Source organism: Canis lupus, chromosome 8, assembly GCF_011100685.1.
Source record: "Canis lupus familiaris isolate Mischka breed German Shepherd chromosome 8, alternate assembly UU_Cfam_GSD_1.0, whole genome shotgun sequence".
In the NCBI taxonomy this organism is placed as follows: domain Eukaryota; kingdom Metazoa; phylum Chordata; class Mammalia; order Carnivora; family Canidae; genus Canis; species Canis lupus.
In genome coordinates, this window is record NC_049229.1 from 61618434 (window position 1) to 61637659 (window position 19226).

At 51.0% G+C, this 19226-nt stretch overlaps 1 protein-coding gene across 2 annotated transcripts in view; it reads right to left on the bottom strand.

Annotated features, from left to right (window-relative positions):
- The window catches only part of NRDE2 (NRDE-2, necessary for RNA interference, domain containing), a 50040-nt gene that overhangs the window by 2669 nt on the left and 28145 nt on the right, over positions 1-19226 (bottom strand). For both annotated transcript variants that reach the window (XR_005363688.1, XM_038545546.1), the window contains exons 5-13: positions 17729-18179; positions 16565-16970; positions 15072-15205; positions 11901-12021; positions 9054-9229; positions 6953-7339; positions 5257-6194; positions 4093-4231; positions 138-209 (exon numbers count right to left, since the gene is read on the bottom strand). Coding sequence is in view for 1 of the 2 variants with exons in the window: in XM_038545546.1 (XP_038401474.1) it covers positions 138-209; positions 4093-4231; positions 5257-6194; positions 6953-7339; positions 9054-9229; positions 11901-12021; positions 15072-15205; positions 16565-16970; positions 17729-18179 (2824 nt within the window). In the remaining variant the exon portion in view is untranslated. The remainder of the gene's footprint in view (positions 1-137; positions 210-4092; positions 4232-5256; positions 6195-6952; positions 7340-9053; positions 9230-11900; positions 12022-15071; positions 15206-16564; positions 16971-17728; positions 18180-19226) is intronic.

Here is a 19226-nt window from a genome sequence, read left to right on the forward strand (position 1 = left end):
AAACTCTGGGCAGATGATGGCAGCCCCAGCAGACACTGGCCCCGTGCAGGGCGAGGCTTCCCTAGCAGGTCTGGGGGTGCCGTCCCCAGTGACACGGATGGTGGGTGTGTGCAGACCTCGTGGTCTCGGGGACTCACCTTTGCCCAAGGACAACTCTGCAGGGCTTTGTAGAACACGCCTTTGCTCCTCTCTCTGTTTCCTGAGGAAACCTGAGGCAGGGGAGGAATTGGAAGGTTCACTGGAGCAGACGCTAAGGCTATGGAAACCACTCTGGGTGCCCCGCACGGACCCACAGGGGGCTCACGGCACCCAGCCAGCCCGCGGAGGGGTGGCACCGTCATGGCGGCCCCGGGCCTGAGGCCCTGCGCCATGGGGTGGGTGCAGGCGGGGCCCCGTGACCTCGGTTCACCTCCTCCCTCCCCGGGCCAGCAGGCCTTGGGTGTCACAGGAGGCTCAGGCCTTGATGCAACACGGGGACCATTTGATGAGATCTCAGAGGAATGAGACCCCCGTCCCCCGTGGCTCCTCCAGGGAACCCCAGCCCGGCAGAGCCGCCCCCGGGTCAGCAAGCACCTGCATTTGCTCAAGGCTTCTCCTGGCCCCCGCCTCCCCAGGCGCATTCCCACGGGGACAGCTCACTAGTGGCCACTGGCTCTACCCGCCCGGTGGCCGGCACACGGCATCGAGGACAGCGGAGGGCTGCTGGTGGCCCTCCCGGAACCAGGGACAGCACCTAGAGAGCCTGGGGCTCGGGCGCTCCGGCCACCGAGGATGGCCGCCCCACCTTCCCGGTTCCTCCAGGCTGATGCCCAGAAACGGCCAGCACCCGTGAGCACAGGCTGTCACCACCCCCGGAGCCTGCTGCGGAGCCCAGGGCACTGCTGTGCCCCCTCGGCCCTTTCGAGGCCGGGCCTCCCCAGTGAGTGGAGTTGTCCTTCCTTCACGCACCAAAATATCCCAACGTGCTCTCATACGCTTGAGACACCATTTCCTGGTTTCTGAAAGAAGCACAGATGGCACTGCCGTCCTGTCAACCGCTGTATTTGGGAGGTGCCCTGGTGATCCTGGAACCCAGCAAATTCAGGTCCGACGGTGGCGAGACTCCGGCGCAAACTGCTCTGAGTTCCTCCATCAGCGCTGCACACGCCTGGTCCGCCAGGGACAAAGGGCTCGGCGCCCGGCACACTGGTGGCTCCTGGCCCGGCACCCACCCTCTCCCGCTCAGCAGAGCTGCCCTGGTGCCCCGCACCCTCCTTCCTCGCCCTCTAAGTCCCTCGTCCTCACAAACCATAACTTCATGGCCATTCCTGCGTCCAGGCTGACACAGGTGACGGGCGACCCCACAGCATCGGGACGGTGGGTGGACTGGAATGAGCACAGAACTGAGGGGACACTGTGGGCGGAAGAGCAGAGCGGGGGCTGGTCCCTGTGTAACCTGGGTGCCGCCAGGGACGACCGCTCTGCTGGGTGACTGGGAGCCAGGGCTTCGCAGAGGCCCCTTGTCGGCGGGGGGGGGGGGGGGGGGGGCAGCCTCACACATGCCCTGAAGGCCGCGGGCCCCCCACCCAGCCCCGAACCAGGGGGCTGGGCTCCTGCCCCCCTGACGGAGCAGGTGTGCAAGTTCTCCGTTCAGACGTGGGCTGCTGGGGCTCAGTGACCGCGGCTTGGGCACCGCTGTGTCCTCTCACCGGAAGGGCTCAGGCTTTTGTAAAATTCCACTCTCTTTTCTTATCTGAGCAGCCGTTAGCGAATGTAATTTTTTTAAAGTTACTGGACCAAGTGATATCCAACCCAAACAGAAAGCTACGTTTCCACGACACCTGAGTGTTCCTGGGAGGTGACGACAGTCCTGCTGGAGGCTTCCGTCCTCCCCACCAGCAGCTGAACTGAGGGCGACTCTTCACCCGCCCACCAGCTCTTGTAAGCGGCAGCCTCAATACAGCCTGACTCCGGCCAGCCGCCAACCACAGGCGGGAAGAAATGATACCGGAGGGTGAAACGCAAGCCAGGGGCCACGGCTCCCTTGAGTTCGTAAGACTCCCTTCATCAGGCCCACGGCATCAGCTACCCACCTTACCCTCATTTCTGCCCCGATTGTGCAGCCAGGTGACCAAATTAAAGAACTCTAAGAATCCCAAAAAGAATGGCAATTCTGGGGCGTCCGGCTGGCTCAGTAGGTGGAGCATGTGACTCTGGAGGTCAGGGTTGCCAGTTTTGACCCCCACAGCGGGCGTATAAAGAAAGAGAAAAACTGCAATACGAGCCAATACAACAACAAAAAGGTGTGGCTGACAGGTGACATGCAGAGGGAATGGCACCCTTGACAGCGCCCCCACAACAGGTTTCAAGCGCAGTTCCCAACTTAGCGGGCGGTGCTCAGTGTCTAATCCTTTCTTCTCCCAAATGCAGCTGCACTTCCTTCCATCATTTTTGCAGGGAAAAGCAAGTGAGTAAATACACTTGCGTGTGTGTAGACCTGCAAATGTGTACCCACGCACCCAGGAAGGCGTGCACACACACGGAAAGGCACACATGCACGAGACGGCGCACACACACGCACACACCACCAGCTCTCCGCCACAGGGCCGGCTCCCTCCGGTCCTCCCCTCTCCTCACCAAGCCCTCTGGCCCAAACTGGATTTCTCCACCGGGTTATCAGTGCCTCAGGAGCCAACCCAGGAGGCGCAAGAAGTCACGCACTAATTCGTCCCTGGTCCTACGCTAACCTTTCCAGAAAGACAGAAATTCCTTGAGGGCCCCAGTCTTTTTTTGCCAAGTCAACAAGAATTTTTCTGTCCACAATCCAACCAAACTTGGCTCACGGGAGAGTCCTTGTAAGAACACGGTAAGTCTGTCTCTGCCCATCCCTACCGACGACGACGACAGAAGTTAAACTGGCAAAGGCGCCGGCCTTCCCGGTTTACATCGCAGGGTTTCACGTGCTTACGAAGACTCGCGCGCTCCTTCGGCCGAGCGGCCCCAGCACAGGAGCTCCCGACCGCGGCCCCCGACCAGCAGCAAGCAGCGGCCACGAATGCGCCATGACCACTGCCCCAGCATCTGTGCTTCTCAAAGTTTCATTTCACACACAGGCACCAGAACATAAAATCTGAGCTTTTGGGTCTGATGAATAAATGTTAAAAACACACGCTGCTGAGATGCCATGTCCTCCCGGCCACTTGGGCCTTTCAGAGCTCGGGGAGCCACGCCAACGTGGATTCTGACCTCTCCTGACCCCTACCATACTTTCTCTGCGTCTCTACATCTGACTCGGTCATACATTGATTAGAAAAAGTTCAAATACTTTGCCTTGAGACTTTATCCGCTGGGAACGTAAGAGATAAGGAAAGTCGGTCCTGGCGTCTGCGAAGTACAACACTGATTAGGGTCACTCGGGTGTGATTCTGCAGCCTTCAGGCGAAACACGCAAGCAGGCCAGGAGACGATGTCCCTGCAAAACCACGCACCTCGGCACTGGACGTATCACAGGAAACACGACACGTCCCAACGCCAGGTCCTTAACCAAACGCAAAGTCGACTCACACAGTCCTCGCGGCCTCCACACGCACCTTCACAGAGTTAAACAGCACCTTCCCACATTCAACCACTACCGTGCTTTTAAGTGAGAGCAAAGCTGCCCTGGGGAGGCCCACTGTCCAAGCTGCATCCTGGGGTGGGTCTTGACTCTAACGACAGAACGGAATCGAGGCCCAGGAATTCTTAGGAACACGTGGCAGAGAATGAAGTTCCCCACCCACCGAGCGCTCTCGGGCCATCTCCAAGCTGCTGACTCGAGGACGTCAACTCCGAGACACAGGAAGCTCTGCTGCATCAAACAGCCCAGTGGTCACGCCTGTCCCTCGACCAGAGCCTCGAGGACAGATGTGACCTGCGCCCCCTTCCCAAGTCCCAGAGACGCGGCGGGACGCCACCACGGCTCCCAGACGGACTAAGCGAGGCTGAGGAGGGGAGGGGGCAAGGGGGAGCCCCTGCCAGCCTTCCTGGGATGTGGCTACTGGACACCAGACGTTCTCACTGGTGAGGAAGCGGCAGGGCTCTGCGGAAAAACAAGAACACGAAACGTTTTCTTACCAAGAAATTCAAATACATTCTCCACAATAAGGGGCACTGGCTGCCGCTGTCACTCCGCAAGGCATTTTCAAACAGGGCTTTGATCCGATGCGTCAGGCCAGTCTCGGGAATCGTGGTGTGGACATCTCTGCCATCCACCCTGCAAGACACAGGCTCCCGTGACCCCGAGCCAGGTTCTCGCCCTACCCAGCGCCATCAGAGGAACAGGTGCGTCAGTGACAGCAAACGTGAGCTCCAGCAGGATCGCTGGGTCAGGCACGGTGCCGCCCGCAGGTCTGGGGGCGCTCGGGGTACAGACACGACATGGCCCCTCCAGGCCAGAGGAAGGCGGCGCCCAGGCTTCGTGTCCCCCAGCAGAGTCGGCCCAGAACTCACACAGCATCTCCCTGCTTCTCTGCCTCACCTTTACTCAGCAGAATGCAGAGCCTACTTGATGGGAAGGAAAGTCCTTTCAGTTTAGGGAAAGTAGAGTAAAACCCCGATAGGAAAAAAAATAAAAAAAAACAAAGTGAAACACTCTTCAGAGACAACTCTGAGTAGTCAGCAGATACCAGGTGCGCGTAGCCACGGCTACGGTGCTCCCGGGACTGCTGCTTAACCTGTGGTCACACGCTGTCAAAAGGGACCCGGAGGATGTGATGCCGTCACCGTCATCCTTAGTAAAGACGACAGAGGCCAGCAGTGAGTTCACACCCCTCTGTGCTCAGCACTTCCCTCGCTGGCCCCTCCAGGGCTGCTCAGCTATTCTTCCCACATTACGGAAGGGAACCTACTAGACCTGATGTGACCTGCCCCGGGCCACACAGCCAGGGAGCGGAAGATCTGAATCTGGATCGTATCCAGGGTCCTACACTGGAGCCCGGGTCTTACCCATTATGCTTTTGCCACAGCTCCTCAGACAGCTGCACACCTGACCGGCAACACCCATGCATCATAAGCAATGTGCAGGAACCCAAACGGGCCATCCCTGCAGCCTAGGGAGACAGCATGGAAGCCCCTAATGAAAGCCGCTGCCACCTGCAAGGCTTGGTCCTCCCTCACTGTGTCATCCTCGGTTACCTGGACACCCACAACAGGTGCTGACCTGTGTTCCTTCCTGGGTCCCGGAGGCCTCACAGGGCCTCTGTGTGTCTGTGGACACACAGACAAGATGTGTGTACTTACCTCTGAACACTTTCCACCAACGTCTTCCTCATCTTCTCGGCTTCAATCGCAAACAACCAAGGCTCCAAGGGCTTGGTAGACCTGGTAATGGCATCGAAGAATCTTCTGGTCTTACTGGCTGTGTGGGACTTACTCTGAATCTGCACATAGGACCTCCAAAGAACCTGGTTGCCCGGATACAACTGCAGGGCCTCCGAGAGTGCCTGCCGCAGGGGAGCCAGAGGGTAAACGCTGACCTTCATGTGGAATCGGAGCAGGCTGGTGTGCATCAGCATGACAGCCTCAAGAACGCTGCTCGGGCTCTGTGCGCTGCCTGCGTCCTCGGGGCTGGAGCCACCGGAGGAAGTGGAGCCCTTCAGTTTTGCGTACACCTGCTCGCATACCCGCACAGCGGCGTCGATCCCCACAGTCAAGTACTGGAAGAGCATGAAGCACTTCACCAGGCTAACGAGGCGGTGACAGGGCGCTGCAGGGGCGGTGGGGGCGGGACTGCAGACCCAGCTCTCCCCCAGACAGTCCTGCAGCGCATGTTCGTATGCCTTCCGAGCTTTCAGGATGTGGACGGCCAAGACTGGCCCAGAGTAGGGCCCGTAGGGACCACTCTCGGTCAGTCTGGTCAGCACGTGGACGGCGCGGGCCGCAGAGGCCCCCCTCGGGTCTGGCAACAGCTCCACCTCCAGCTCGGCGTACAGCAGGCTGAGCTCACACACCTCCCAGTCCCTCAGCTCCCTGCTCCCTGCCGCGCTGAGCGCACTGTCGAACACCTTCCGGGCCTCCTCCGTGTTGCCCAGCAGCCACTCCAGGTGCGCATACTGCTTCCAGAGGCAGAGATTGTTGCGGTTTTCTGGCTCCTTAAGGAGATTTTTGGCTAGTTTTTTGCAGTTCTTTCCTTGCGACTTCAACCTTTTCTTGTTTTTAGTGTGAAGACACCAGATGACCTGGAAGTAAAAAGAAAAGGATTCCCAGGTGCTCTGTGATTTTTAAAGCCATCCCTTTGGACCATCAACTTCAGAAAACCACACAGGCGTCTACACTTCCTTCCTTCGTCACGTTTGCTGAACACTGAGGCTCTCTGAACTCGACAACAAATCTAGATTGTACCAAGGTGACCGGCGCCCCCAAACAACCCCGTCCAGGTTTCCATCCGAAACCTTGATAAACAAGGCTCATATGCTCCAAATATTCTTCTCCAGGGAAAGGTGGCCACCACATTTTATCGCACGCTATTTTCACAATACATGCTGTGTGCGACCTGCAGTTGGAGCCCCCCGAACCCAGGGTGTCAAGGGTCAGTGCTAACTGGTGGCCAGCAGGAGGCAGAAGAGTCCATCCTAGAGGAATTTCTAGCAGGAAGACAGACACGAAGAGCAGGGTAAGTAAGTAGCTTATTTTATCTACTTTAATCAACCCTGAGATCCTCCAACCCCTGCCTAAGCTTGGTTCTTCACACTAACTGCTCCTACAACCCCAAACACCTGGAAGCAGAAGGGCAACCACCATGAACAGCTCCAGCCACTGATGAGCTGCATGCTCCCTGCTTTCCTCCCCTCTGCAGCCCCTCTGCAGGGGCAGCCACACCCTGGGACTTTGGGGATCCCTGAACAAAGTGGTGCCATGGCCCAGTGCTCCGAGGAACACCAAGAGCCCACAATTGTTCCTGAAGCCCCCATATGGGACTGGCGGGGGCCGGAGTTACCTTCGCCATCTCGTACCGTAGCCAGGAGAAGCAGAGCTGAGACCTCTCCTGGCCTGAAAACAGAGGCATCACAAGGTGAAAGATGTTGCGGATGAACTCCTCGCCCTCTCGATTGTGACCCCGGGTCCAGCGCCGGCAGCCCAGTGGGTCTGAGCGGCCCACACAGCTGATGCCAGAAAAGGAAAGGTTGAGAGAAGTCAACGGCTTTTCATCATAAAACCCATTGTCAAAGATGCTGTTCTCATCCATGGCCAGGTAGAGGCAGGAGGCTGGGGGGCTGAGGTCAGAGGGCACGCCCAGGAACTGCAGAAAGGCTGCGACCAGCTGAAACCGAAGATCTGGGCTGGAGAGCTGGATCAGAGATGGCGAGATGTCATCGAACAGCACCTGCGACACAGACAAGGTAGAGTGACCCTCTGGGAAGCTGGGGTGGTTTACCTCGCCAAGCAACAAGGCTTCTCGACTTTCCCCGGGGCTCCTTTCACACGATGTGTGAACGATTCAACTTTATTCAATTTAAAACTTTAAACAGACAAGATCTAGGTTTCCCCGGCAAGATGCAAAAAAGCCAGAGGTTTTTTTCCTTGAAAGGCCCTGGGGAGCCAGAGGGGAGCCTGAGGGAGGCGGGGGGGGGGGGGGGGGGGGGGGGGGGGGGGGGGGGCGGGGCAGGAAGGGGGGCCTAGGGGAGCTGGAGGGGACCTGGCACCATTCTCACACTTCCCAGAGACTCTCAGGAGAGAAGACTGTGAAGACAGGGCTTAAGCCAAAACCTTCCAAAGGAGCCTCACAGAAAATCTAGGATTATGCTCACTTCTGAAAGCACGCATAATTGCTTTTATAGTTACTTGGATAAGTTACAACCCCTTAAAACTCTTTATTAAGATAGAAGATAAGAATTTTATCATTTGAGGGCACCTGGGTGCCACAGGAGGCAATTAGACTCTTGATTTTGGCTCAGATCATGATTTCAAGGTCATGAGATCGAGCCCCATATTGGGCTCCAAGCTCAGGGCAGAGTCTGCTTGGGATTCTCTCTCCCTCTCCCTCTGCCCTCTTCTTTCTCTAAAATAATAAATAAATAAATCTTTTTTTTTTTTTTTAGCAGTTTAGCACTGCCTGCACCCCAGGGTGTAATCCTGGAGATCCAGGATCGAGTCCGTCAGGCTCCCTGCATGGGGCCTGCTTCTCCCTCTGCCTGTGTCTCTGCCCCCCACCCCCCACCCCATGAATAAAGAAATAAAATCTTAAAAAAAAAAAAAAAAACCTTCTGGTCTCCAAACAGGATCTCTTCTCTTTATTTAACTAATGCCAAATGTCCAGAGCCACTGGCCACCAGACATGGAGTAGCACAGATCAAGTCACTCAATGACAGCAAACAAGATAATGTAAGTGAAGTGCCTGATGCACAACAGGTGCTCAGTAATGCAGGTTCCTTCCCCAGCAAGACAAGCCGTGTACGAACTCTTCCCAGGATGGCCTCCCTGAACAGTTCCTCCCGTCTCCCCGGTCAAATCTATCTGCCCCATCTCTGAGAATGCACAAGCACGGTGGGGAAAGTGCATACAGCTAAATAACCTCGGACAGGGATACCACTTTAAAAAAAAAAAAAAAAAAGTTTATTTATTTATTCATGAGAAACACAGAGAGCGAAAGAGAGGCAGAGACACAGGCAGAGGGAGAAGCAGGCTCCATGCAGGGAACCCGATGTGGGACTTGATCCCAGGACTCCAGGATCACACCCTGAGCAGCAGGCAGACACTAAACCACTGAGCCACCCAGGCGTCCCAAGGGATACCACGTTTTTAAAACCCTGAGTCCTCAGGCTTCCTCGAGAAAAATTCTCTGAATAAACTGGATGACAATCTCCAGAGGAGCCTACCCTCCTCCTGGGTACAGGAACCAGCTGGTCAAGTCCCCCTGTGCTCCCACATCACCAGTGGCCGATGAAATTTCCACAGACAAGAACAGGAGTGAGCAAACATCCCCCAAGCCAGGCAGGTGCTCTGAGAGCTCAGCAACCTTCCTTCAGGTAAGCACCCCATGGAAGTGGGAGAAGGTAGGGACCCCGCAGCTGCCCTCCCTCCCGGGCTGGGACACTTACCTGTCTCTCAGGGTCCTCACAGTCTTCCTCAGTTTGCTTCTTGGACTTATCAGGGCGCCATGGCCGCCAGTGCCTCTGGTCTCGGGACCGCTCGGCGGCAAGCCAGATCTGCCACTTGGGCAGGCTCTTATCTCTTATTTCCTGGTCCTCGTCTTCTGGTTCATCATCCTCATCATCTAGGCAAGAATAAACCTTTTAGCTCACCTCACCAGCAAATAAAACTGTCACTGACACCCAATTGGTCTGCTGGTCTGGAGTGGGCATCTGCAGTGCCAAGAGGAGTAAGACAGGCCTAGCATTCTGGGACATGCAGGGGTTCAAAGGCATTGAGGGACCCTCCCATCATGAATCACGTTCCCAAAAACCCCTGGCAGATCACTAATGAAATCAGATGATTTTTAATGCTATCACAGCAATTAACATGGGAACACACATATCCTAGAGCAGCACTGTCCAACAGAACCTTTTATGACAACGACGTAATAGGTATCTTGCGTGTCTAATATGGCAATCAGCCACCTGTCACTCACTGGACACCTGAAATGCAGCTGGCAGCAGAACTAAATCTTAAATTTTATTTCATCTTAATTAAAAGGCTGCATGTGGCTAATGCCTCCCAATCCTGGACAACACAGTTCTAGAACGCCAAATGACATGTTCAGAATGGAAGAAAAGTCTTAGGTCTTCAGTAAAGTTCAATATTTACAAATAAGGGGCAGCCCAGATGGCTCAGTGGTTTAGCGCTGCCTTCAGCCCAGGGCGTGATCCTAGAGACCCAGGATCGAGTCGGGCTCCCTGCATGGAGCCTTCTTCTCCCTCTGCCTGTGCCTCTGCCTCTCTCTCTCTCTCTATCTCTCATGAATAAATAAAATCTTTTAAAAAAATTTACAGGCAGCCCCAGTGGCTCAGCAGTTTAGTGCCACCTTCGGCCTAGGGCATGATCCTGGAGACCCGGAATCGAGTCCCACGTCAGGCTCCCTGCATGGGTCCTGCTTCTCCCTCTGCCTGTGTCTCTGCCTCTCTCTCTCTCTCTCTCTGTGCCTCTCATGAATAAATAAATAAAATCTTAAAAAAAAAATTTACAAATAAACAGGGTATATAAAATGGTACAGCTACCCTAGAAAACAGGAGGTCGATTTCTTATAAAATTAAACGTGCACAAAACAAAACACAAAACACACTTTCTATAAGACCTGGGACCTGTATTCTTGGGTGCTGGCACCAGAAAAATGAAAACCCATGTACCCACAAACACCTGTACCCCAGCAGCATTATTCGTAACAGCCACATGCCAGGAACATTCCCAACATCCTGCAGCCAGTGAGCAGCAAAATAAACCACGGTACGTCTACACCACGAACTACTCCCCAAGATAGATGCAACAAATGACAGATGCACGCAACAATTCCCACAGATTTCAGGGGAATGACACTAAATGGGAAAAAAAAAAAAAAAAAACTGATCATTAAGAAATTAGAGAGAAAATAGATGTTGGTGAGGATGTGAAGAGACTGGAACCCCTGTGCAGCAATGGCGGGAACATAAAACGGTGCAGCCCTGCGGACAGTACAATGGTTTCCTCAAAGAATCAAAAAAACTACCATACGATCCAGCATTTTCACCTCTGGGTACTTGTACACCTACATTCCCTGCAGCATCACTCACAACTGCCAAAAGGTGAGGCAACCTCAGCGTCCGACAACAGCTGGACGGAGACATTGCACTAAGTGAAATAAGCTAGTCACCACACAACAAAATTGTCTGCTCCTTCTCTGGGGTCCCTAAAATAATCAATCCATAGAGACAGCAGGTGCCATGGTGGTCCTCAGGGGCAGGGAAGGAGGGGGAGCTGCTGCGTAGTGGGTGCAGGTTCCCACTGGGGACGTGAGAGCTGAGGAGATGGACAGATGCTAAGACACTTGTACGAGAGTGTACATGCAGTCAACGCCACGGCACTGTGGGCTCAAAAAATGTTTTTTTCAACGGTAAATTGTGTATATATTTTTATAACAATAGGAAATTGTTCTAAAAAGTCACACGCCACATAATTCCATTTATATAACATACGCAAAGTAACATGACAACATAATAGTGATGTCCTCAGAGGGGAGCGTGGCGGGGATAAAGGCTACAAGGGACAGCATCGGGGAACTCTGTGCTGATGACTGGTTCTGTATGTGACCATGGACGTGGTTAAAGGAAGCTGCACATGTGATAAAGCCCATCAGTACCAAACATGCGTGCACCTATGTGCTTGCCACACACTGCTGGGGCCAATTTCTGGACTGTGCTTCTGCATCCTGGCATTGGCATGGGCGGGAACTGGTGGGGGACACAAAACCTCCCAGTGTATTTTTTTTTCCAACTTCTTGTACATCTATAAGTATTTTAAAATAAACAAGGAACAGGGGCCTGAGTGGTTTAGTCAGTTAAGCCTCTGCCTTGGGCTCAGGTCATGATCTCTGGGTCCTGGGATCGAGCCCCACATCGGGCTCCCTGCTCATGTGTGTGGTTCTCTCTCAAGTAAATACATAAAATCTTTAAAATGATACATTAATAAATAAAAGAACTAAGTTTAAAAAAAAAAAGTACAAGGAAAATGAAATGTCTTCTGGAAAGAAACAAACCCTCAACAGGATGGAGGGAGTTGAAAGACCCTAAGGGTGAGAGACAGTCTGCTCTCCCAATACATCCACTTAATGCATTTTTGACACTGTGATGTTTCTACAGTGTTCTCAGGGACTGCTGAAGAGCATATACACATAAACAAATAATCATAAAGCTGTGAAAACACATTCCAGAAGAAATAGGCAGAGGCATACACAACCTGCCTGAGAGGTGCCTCACCTGCACCGATGACCACCCAGCCCCCTCGCTCCTGCTGGTGCATCCATGCTCTCCAGCCTCGGGCACTCTTCTCCCCGGCCCGGGGCTCCCCGCTGTCCCAGAAGGGCTCAAAGAAGTCCACCTGTGCAGGTTGAAAATACAAACATTATTAGATTAACAGGTACAAATCTGCTGAGTCACTGAGCAAAGTATGTTCTGACTAGCAGGAGTGGGGCTCACAGGGGGTGCCTGGGGGGCTCAGCCAGTTAAGCGTCTGCCTTCAGTTCATGGGATCAAGTCCCACATCAGGCTCCCTGCTCAGCGCAGAGTCTACTTCTCCCTCTCCCTCTGCTGCTCCCCTACTGCTTTGTGTTCTAGCTCTCTCTGAAATAAACTAAATCTTTAAAAAAAAAAAAAAAAAAAAAAAGAGAGAGGCTTATGGTTGAAATCTTGCTTGCCATCTGTCTTTCCAGTATATATGATACACCCTAAGACAGGAAAAATAGGAAAAATAATGACCTAGTGTGGTAGGCAGTCTCCAAGAGAGACCCACTGTGACTGTACCCCTGCCTTGTGGCATTCACACCTGAGTGTGGACTGGAACTCGTGACGTGTAACAGAATATGGCAAAAGGTGACAGGCTGCCACTTCTGAGAGTGTGTTAGGAAAAGACTGGACATGGTCGAGAAGGGCCTCTAGCCAGGCAGGAGAGGAATGGTTTCCCAGTTCTGACCCTTGGGGACAGGGACACACCCAGTTCCCCTAAAGCCACTGGGCCCCTTAGTACCTGAAATCATATTGCCCTCAAGACCTTCTGAGGACAAGGGGATTCAAAGTTTCAACAGGACAGAGTGGGAGCTCTTTAGGGCATGACATCTCAACTCTTATGTTCCTGACGTCTAGCACAGAGCCCAATACAGAGTACGGATTCAACAAATGCTTATTGGCACCAAGCTCCATGTGGCAGGCATCCAGTGAATAAAAGGTCTGCATGTTGAAGCCAGGCCCTGTGATCACACCTCTGCTCTCACACATTGGGGCATTAAGTCTGCTGTGTGTAGTGACTAGTTCAGTGCAGTAATTCCCGGGATGCCCGGGTGGCTCAGTCATTTGTCTGCCTAAGGCTCAGGTCATGATCTCGGGGGGGGGGGGGGGGGGGGGGGGGGGGGGGTCCCTGCTCAGCGGGGAGTCTGCTTCTCCCTCTCCCTCCCATTCTCTGTGCTTGTACATGTCTCTGTCAATTAAATAAAATCCTTAAAAAAAAAAAAAAAGTAATATCCTATGGAAAACGTGAACACAGCAATGAATAGGAAAGCAATCGTGTTATCAGTTGACAATAAGGACTTTAAAGTCCTTGCTTAAGGAAAGCTTTTGTAAGAAACCTTTAGAAAAGGACAAGGTTTTCAATGACACGCTGTGGGCTGGGAGCAACAGGAACGTCCAGCCTGAGCCTGGGGAAGTGCCACGCACACCCAGAAGAGGGCTGCATCCAGGACAGCCCCAGGGGCAGGCAACGGTCCTGACACAGGCCCTGTAGCTTGGGAAGGGGAGCCAGAGACCACACTCCCTCTCCCCAGGTCTTAAGCTTCCTGGACAGAAGCGCACTCAAGAAAAAGAAGTGCTGTTTTGTTTTGATTATAACCTATTTATTTATTCTGTAGAAACACAGATCAGACTCTGCCTCTTCTATGCTCTACTACTGTTTCTTGTAACAATGTTTCTTGGTTTTAAAAATATGGAATGGGGATCCCTGGGTGGCGCAGCGGTTTGGCGCCTGCCTTTGGCCCAGGGCACGATCCTGGAGACCCGGGATCGAATCCCACGTCGGGCTCCCGGTGCATGGAGCCTGCTTCTCCCTCTGCCTGTGTCTGTGCCTCTCTCTCTCCCTCTGTGACTATCATAAATAAATAAAAAAAATAAAATAAAAAAAAAATAAAAAATAAAAAAATAAAAATATGGAATGTAAAAAAATAAAAAATAAAATAAATAAAATAAAAATATGCAATGTCATTAAAGAAAAAGCTTTATTCAAAGTTGTCTTGTAAATGCTTCGAAACAAGTGTTGTTAGTATGCAAAATCTCAAGAGCATGCAGCAGGCTCTGCTGACACTTTAGGGGAGCGACTCCTGAGGCTTCATACTCACAAGCAGTGGCTGTTCGTTCTAAACCAGTCTGCAGGGTCAGCAAAGGGTGGGGATGAAGGCTAAGGCTACTCTGATCCTGACCCCACAACCACACTCCCAAGGCCCTGCTGTCAGCTAAGATTCACTTCCATAGCACAGCATATCCTTAACATAGCAAAGTATGTCTTAAAACAATTTTGTTATCTGGCTTATCATACTACTAATCAAATATATTAGTGTTAACCAATACTCTTCAACCCAACTTCCTCTAGAAAAAAATATAATAATGATAAAAATAGTCTTTAAAGGCAATTCATGAAAATTCCACAAGATGGAGATCTTAGCTTCTCAAGACCTCTGTAAGTTCACCATAAATTCAGATACCCTATCCATCCTCCACCTGACCCCTATGGCAAAGTAGGAAACCGAGATTTCTTCCAAGGAAAAAGGGAAAAGGCGGCTTTCTTATATGGATAGCTCTGTGATGAGATTTTTTTTTATTGCTTCTACATCACAAATATGGGCAATGTTCACTTGTCATCTAAATGATTCTCACCTCCCCGGTTAGGATGGGTGTTGACAGAGTGCCAACAAGTGCTATTGTCTGAAACTCCCGCAAAGATCTTACATTGTGGAAATGCTAACTGGGAAGATGACCTGAGACCGAGTTTAGAATGTGGAGAGGCAGGAGATGGTAAGATGTGCTCTAAAAGGCATAACAACTGTTTCCTAGTGGAGACAATTAGCATTGAAATAAGGCCCATAAGTAAGAAAACAGGGGGACACAGTGAGTCTTTATACTGGGGGGGAGTGGATCTTTTCTCTCTCCAATTTTCACTACCTTCATTATGGAATTGTCCTTGGATCATCAGAATATTATGAGCAACAGTTTTTCAGCAGGACTGATATAGAGGAGGATATATTTTAAAACTACCAAACCATCTCCCATCATCCACACCTGCCCCCAGAAGAGAAAGAGAAAGAGAAAGGAGAAGGAGGGGGAGGGGAGTGGTGGAGGAAGGAGAGGGGGGTATTGGGGAGAGACGGGTCACAGAACTAGAACCCACACCTGTCCCTTGGTAGGCAGGTCTTTCACGCTGTTGGGTTTGAAGAAGGTGAAGTCCACCATGGCCTGGAACAGAGAGACCGCCTTCTCTGAGTGACCGGCCTGCCGCAGGAAGTGGCAGTGCTGAAGAAAGAGCGCTGAGAACGGGACAGCAAGAGGGAGAATCCTGGTTAACACCACAGAAGGCAAAGAACACAACTTCTAGAAACGTGCACTTCAACACCAAAAACATCTTTTTCTCCAAAATTAGTTACTGTGATCATTTCAAGGCTGTAAAGACGTGTGTCCTTATTACAAGGACTCACTATAGAACTGCAAAGTACCTTTATTCCAATTTTCACACAAAAACATCGTGAAATACAAATATTAATAAAAACTATGTACATTACATAAAAACAAGGTAAGAGGTTGGTCTAAACAGTTATTAAACACTGAAAACTCATTATTGCAAGAAAAATTCTAGGAAAAGCAAAGATTTTCATTAGAAAGCAAAGATCTGTGCTCGACTGATCGCTAGATGGTAGATTCACCAGCAATTTTCACCATCTGTTCCGAGTCCACTGTAAACAAATCAAGGTTCCCTCTCTGATGATTTTGGTTTGTCTGAACGGTGGTACAATTCCATTTACCAAGTAGCACTGGCCATTTGAGCATACCACAAAGGATATCAAATATGAGACTCTATGTTAGTGTGGTAAATGCTTTTTATTTCTAGGGCAAAACATTTACATCTTTAGAATTTAACAGAAACAGCAAGGTTTTGATCAAATGTATGCCTGCCGTGCACTAGGCACCGAGCCAGACTCACGTGTCAATCTCTGTGAACGTGCTCAGTTACCGTATAGAGCAACTATTATATCATCGTTGCTGGGGGAGAAATGGGAGCTCAGGCAGGTTAAGGAAATATGTGAGGTCACAGGGTCCCAAGGGAACCAGGGAAGGGCAAATCCAGGATGTAGGTCAAGTGACATCCTCCAGCTCCTGTGTCACCTGCTGCCTTCTGTACCTCATTACTGGACAAAATTTGTATTCCAGGCTCCTTCAGGACCCCCCAGAAGTGTTCAGGAGTAATGACATGGATAGCTGCCTCTGTGCGCTGACCTGCAGCCATCAGGGCATCCCCATGAACACCACTGCTGGAGACCTGAGAGCAGGTGAGAGGGGCAGGCAAGTATCTCCATAGGGAAGGCCACTGACAGCCACAACAGCCGAGAATTAGGCTCTGTTTCCTCGGTTAATAAGCAGAAAAACTGGAACTCCTAGACCACTGAGGTTTCACTAACTTTTTTGGCTCTAATACCCATCGCTCACCTCTCCCAAGAAGTTGGACACAGAATCTGTTCTAATCCAAAGGCATCCTGATGCTTTTTGTTTAAATCTGTTTTATCAGTTCTGACGTTTCTAAAATACACCAGAAACAAATCTTCATTTTTGACTAGAGCCAAAAGAAAGGATAAGCACCCCAATATAAATGGATCTGGTCCTCAGCTTCTTACCAAACATTGCCTCTTCGGTGCCCGGCAAGGCAGGGTGCGATAAGATGCTGCCATCCTTCACCGCAGACAAGGTGCTCAGGCATTTTCCATAAAGACTGTGGATCTTTGACACGGTGAAGGTGCTAAACTGGCTCTGGCAAAATAAAAGGTACTTCTGCCAAAGGGCTGTATCGTTGGGATGTAAGAATATCAGTTTTTGCCACTCTTTGACCAGGGTGGAGGGCTCCCAGAACTCCGTGCAGAGCTTCAGTTTGGCGAGCTTCAGCTCCACGCTGCTCTGGTTGCTCTCAATGGCCCGCTCCAGGATGGCCAGCTTCTTCTCCAGAACCAGCTTCAGAGACCGCTTCCGCTTCTCCTGCTCTCCCTCCTCGATGGCATACAGGCCAGGGCTTTTCATGACTTCGTCCTCAAAACAAAAACATCAATTTTCAAGTGGAAGTAAGAGAGCCTCAAAACTCCACCAGCACAACAGAGCTCCTTACAAGCCCCAATGTCTATCGCCTCCCAAAACCAATTGTCATTCAGACTTTCTTGATCGCCACTTATTTATTACAGCATTTTTCGGAGTGAAAACTCCATTCCTCAGTGTATCACCTGATACCACGGAGCGTGTATTTCACCTGATTCACCTGTCTGCGCTTGGTCGTGAGGTCATGTAACAATAGAGGGCAGGCAGCTCCTGGAATACTGCTTCTCAAGAGCTGACTTTACCCATAAAACAGCCAAATGTGGAGCAAAACATAACTGTATAACACTATACAGTGGTTCAAAAAAAACTAAGTAGGACGAAGACAAAGGCAAGTGTTTCAGAAAGGGAGCACAGAGCTCCCGCTGGGTCACGTGATGAGAAGGCGCATTCTGCACGCTGCTTCTCCCCAGATTCTGTTCAAACGTCACCTTCTTCTAGAAGCCCTTTCTTACTCCCTAGAGGCATGTCACTCCCTCATCCCACACCGAAATTATACCCAAAAGCACTTATTCTTCACATGGCCAACTGCCTCAGTGGGCTTGCAGCGAGCTCAGGGCAGAGCCTATGGTCTAATTGTCTTCAAATGTCCCGGGCCAGGGTCCTCCCGGGGGCCCCAAACTGCGGCAGAACCCATCAGTTTGCCCCAAACAAGGACAGTCATTCCAAAGTAACAGAACTGCAACAGCGCTACTTACCTGAAAAGCAACAAACGCCATCCAGAGCTGAATGTCCCGGGGGTTCTCCCGGACTCTCCTGTTGAACTCCTCCACCTTGGCCTTGAGTAGTGCGCTCTCTCTGTCCGTCTGTGAGTCTGGCTGCTTCGATTCTGGCTCTGAAGGACCCTGTCCTTGTAACCACTGCGTGGTGGACTGATCGTAAATCCCCAGAGGGTTCAACCAGGTTGTAACGGGAGGAACCACCTCATCCAGGCCCTTCACTGGGATAAACGAGATTGGCTCAGATGAGGGAGGTTCGTTTTTACCGCCAACGGCAACTCCATCCATGTTCATTAATACCACACTCTTCTTCGTAAAATAGCGCTCAACGTGCTTGTGCGAAGGCTTCTTTTCCGTGGAAGCCCCCTCCCAGGATATACACTGCTTCTTGGGGTTAATGCCAAGGCAGGAGTCTCCTTTCCTCTTGTATCTTGTATTTGAAAAAGAAAAAAGTTACCGAGGGAGGGTGTGTGCGCTAGATCTATGGGAGTGATGGCTCAGCTCAGCAGGCCTGAGCGCTCATCAGGCGAGTGAACTGCACACGTACTCAAATTCACCTTACCTTCAAACTGTTTCCATTTAGAGAAATATGTTAATTAGCAAGGAACCTTTTCTGTGTTTGACTTATTCCTCTAAACACTTCTTTGCTAATGCCTCAGGAACTTAAGATCAGGTTTGTCTTCCAGATCTAGTAATTTCTATTTCCCCTAGAGTTTTGTAAAGTACTGTCTCATATGTCACTGTCATGCTCACATGGAACTGACAAGGCGGGAATCCTCACCCCCTCCTTTATGCTATTTCTGAGGACACTGGAGCCTCAGGAGACAGTGAGTCATTTGTCTCCTGGACTGGTCCCTTTTCCACAATGTGGTCCTGTGTCCCTACTTCAGAAGAAAACAGAGAGGGCTAAGAGTGTATTTTTAATCCTGAAGCAAGTGTGTTGAATAAAATTACATTTGGCTGTTTTCTACTCTAAAGGAAGAGAGACTGGGTTCTAAAAGGCTTGTATGGAGCGTGCAGGTGCCTCCAGAATCACAAACTTGTAACTACTGAATATGTGCATGAAGGCTAAGGGAAATCGTGCACTCTTTGGTATGACTGTTAGACAAACAACCAATTTAAAAAATGGGCAAAGGATGTGGATGGAATTCACAAAAGACAACACGAAGGGTCAATCAGCATATGCAGAGGTGCTCAACAACACTAATCATGAGGGAAATGCAAATTAAAGCCACCAAGAGATATATATGCCACAACCTGCCAAAATGCCAAAAATTCAATACTACAATACTGAACACCAGTGAATCATGGGCCAGGTAACTAGGATTCTCACACGCTGTTAGTGAGAAGGCAAACTGGTAGTCACTTTGGGGAAAGGCCTGGCAGTTTCTTGACAAAACTAAACTTAGACTTACCCCATGACCCAACAATTCTATTTTAGGCATTTACCCAAGACAAAGGAAACTGCATTTCTACA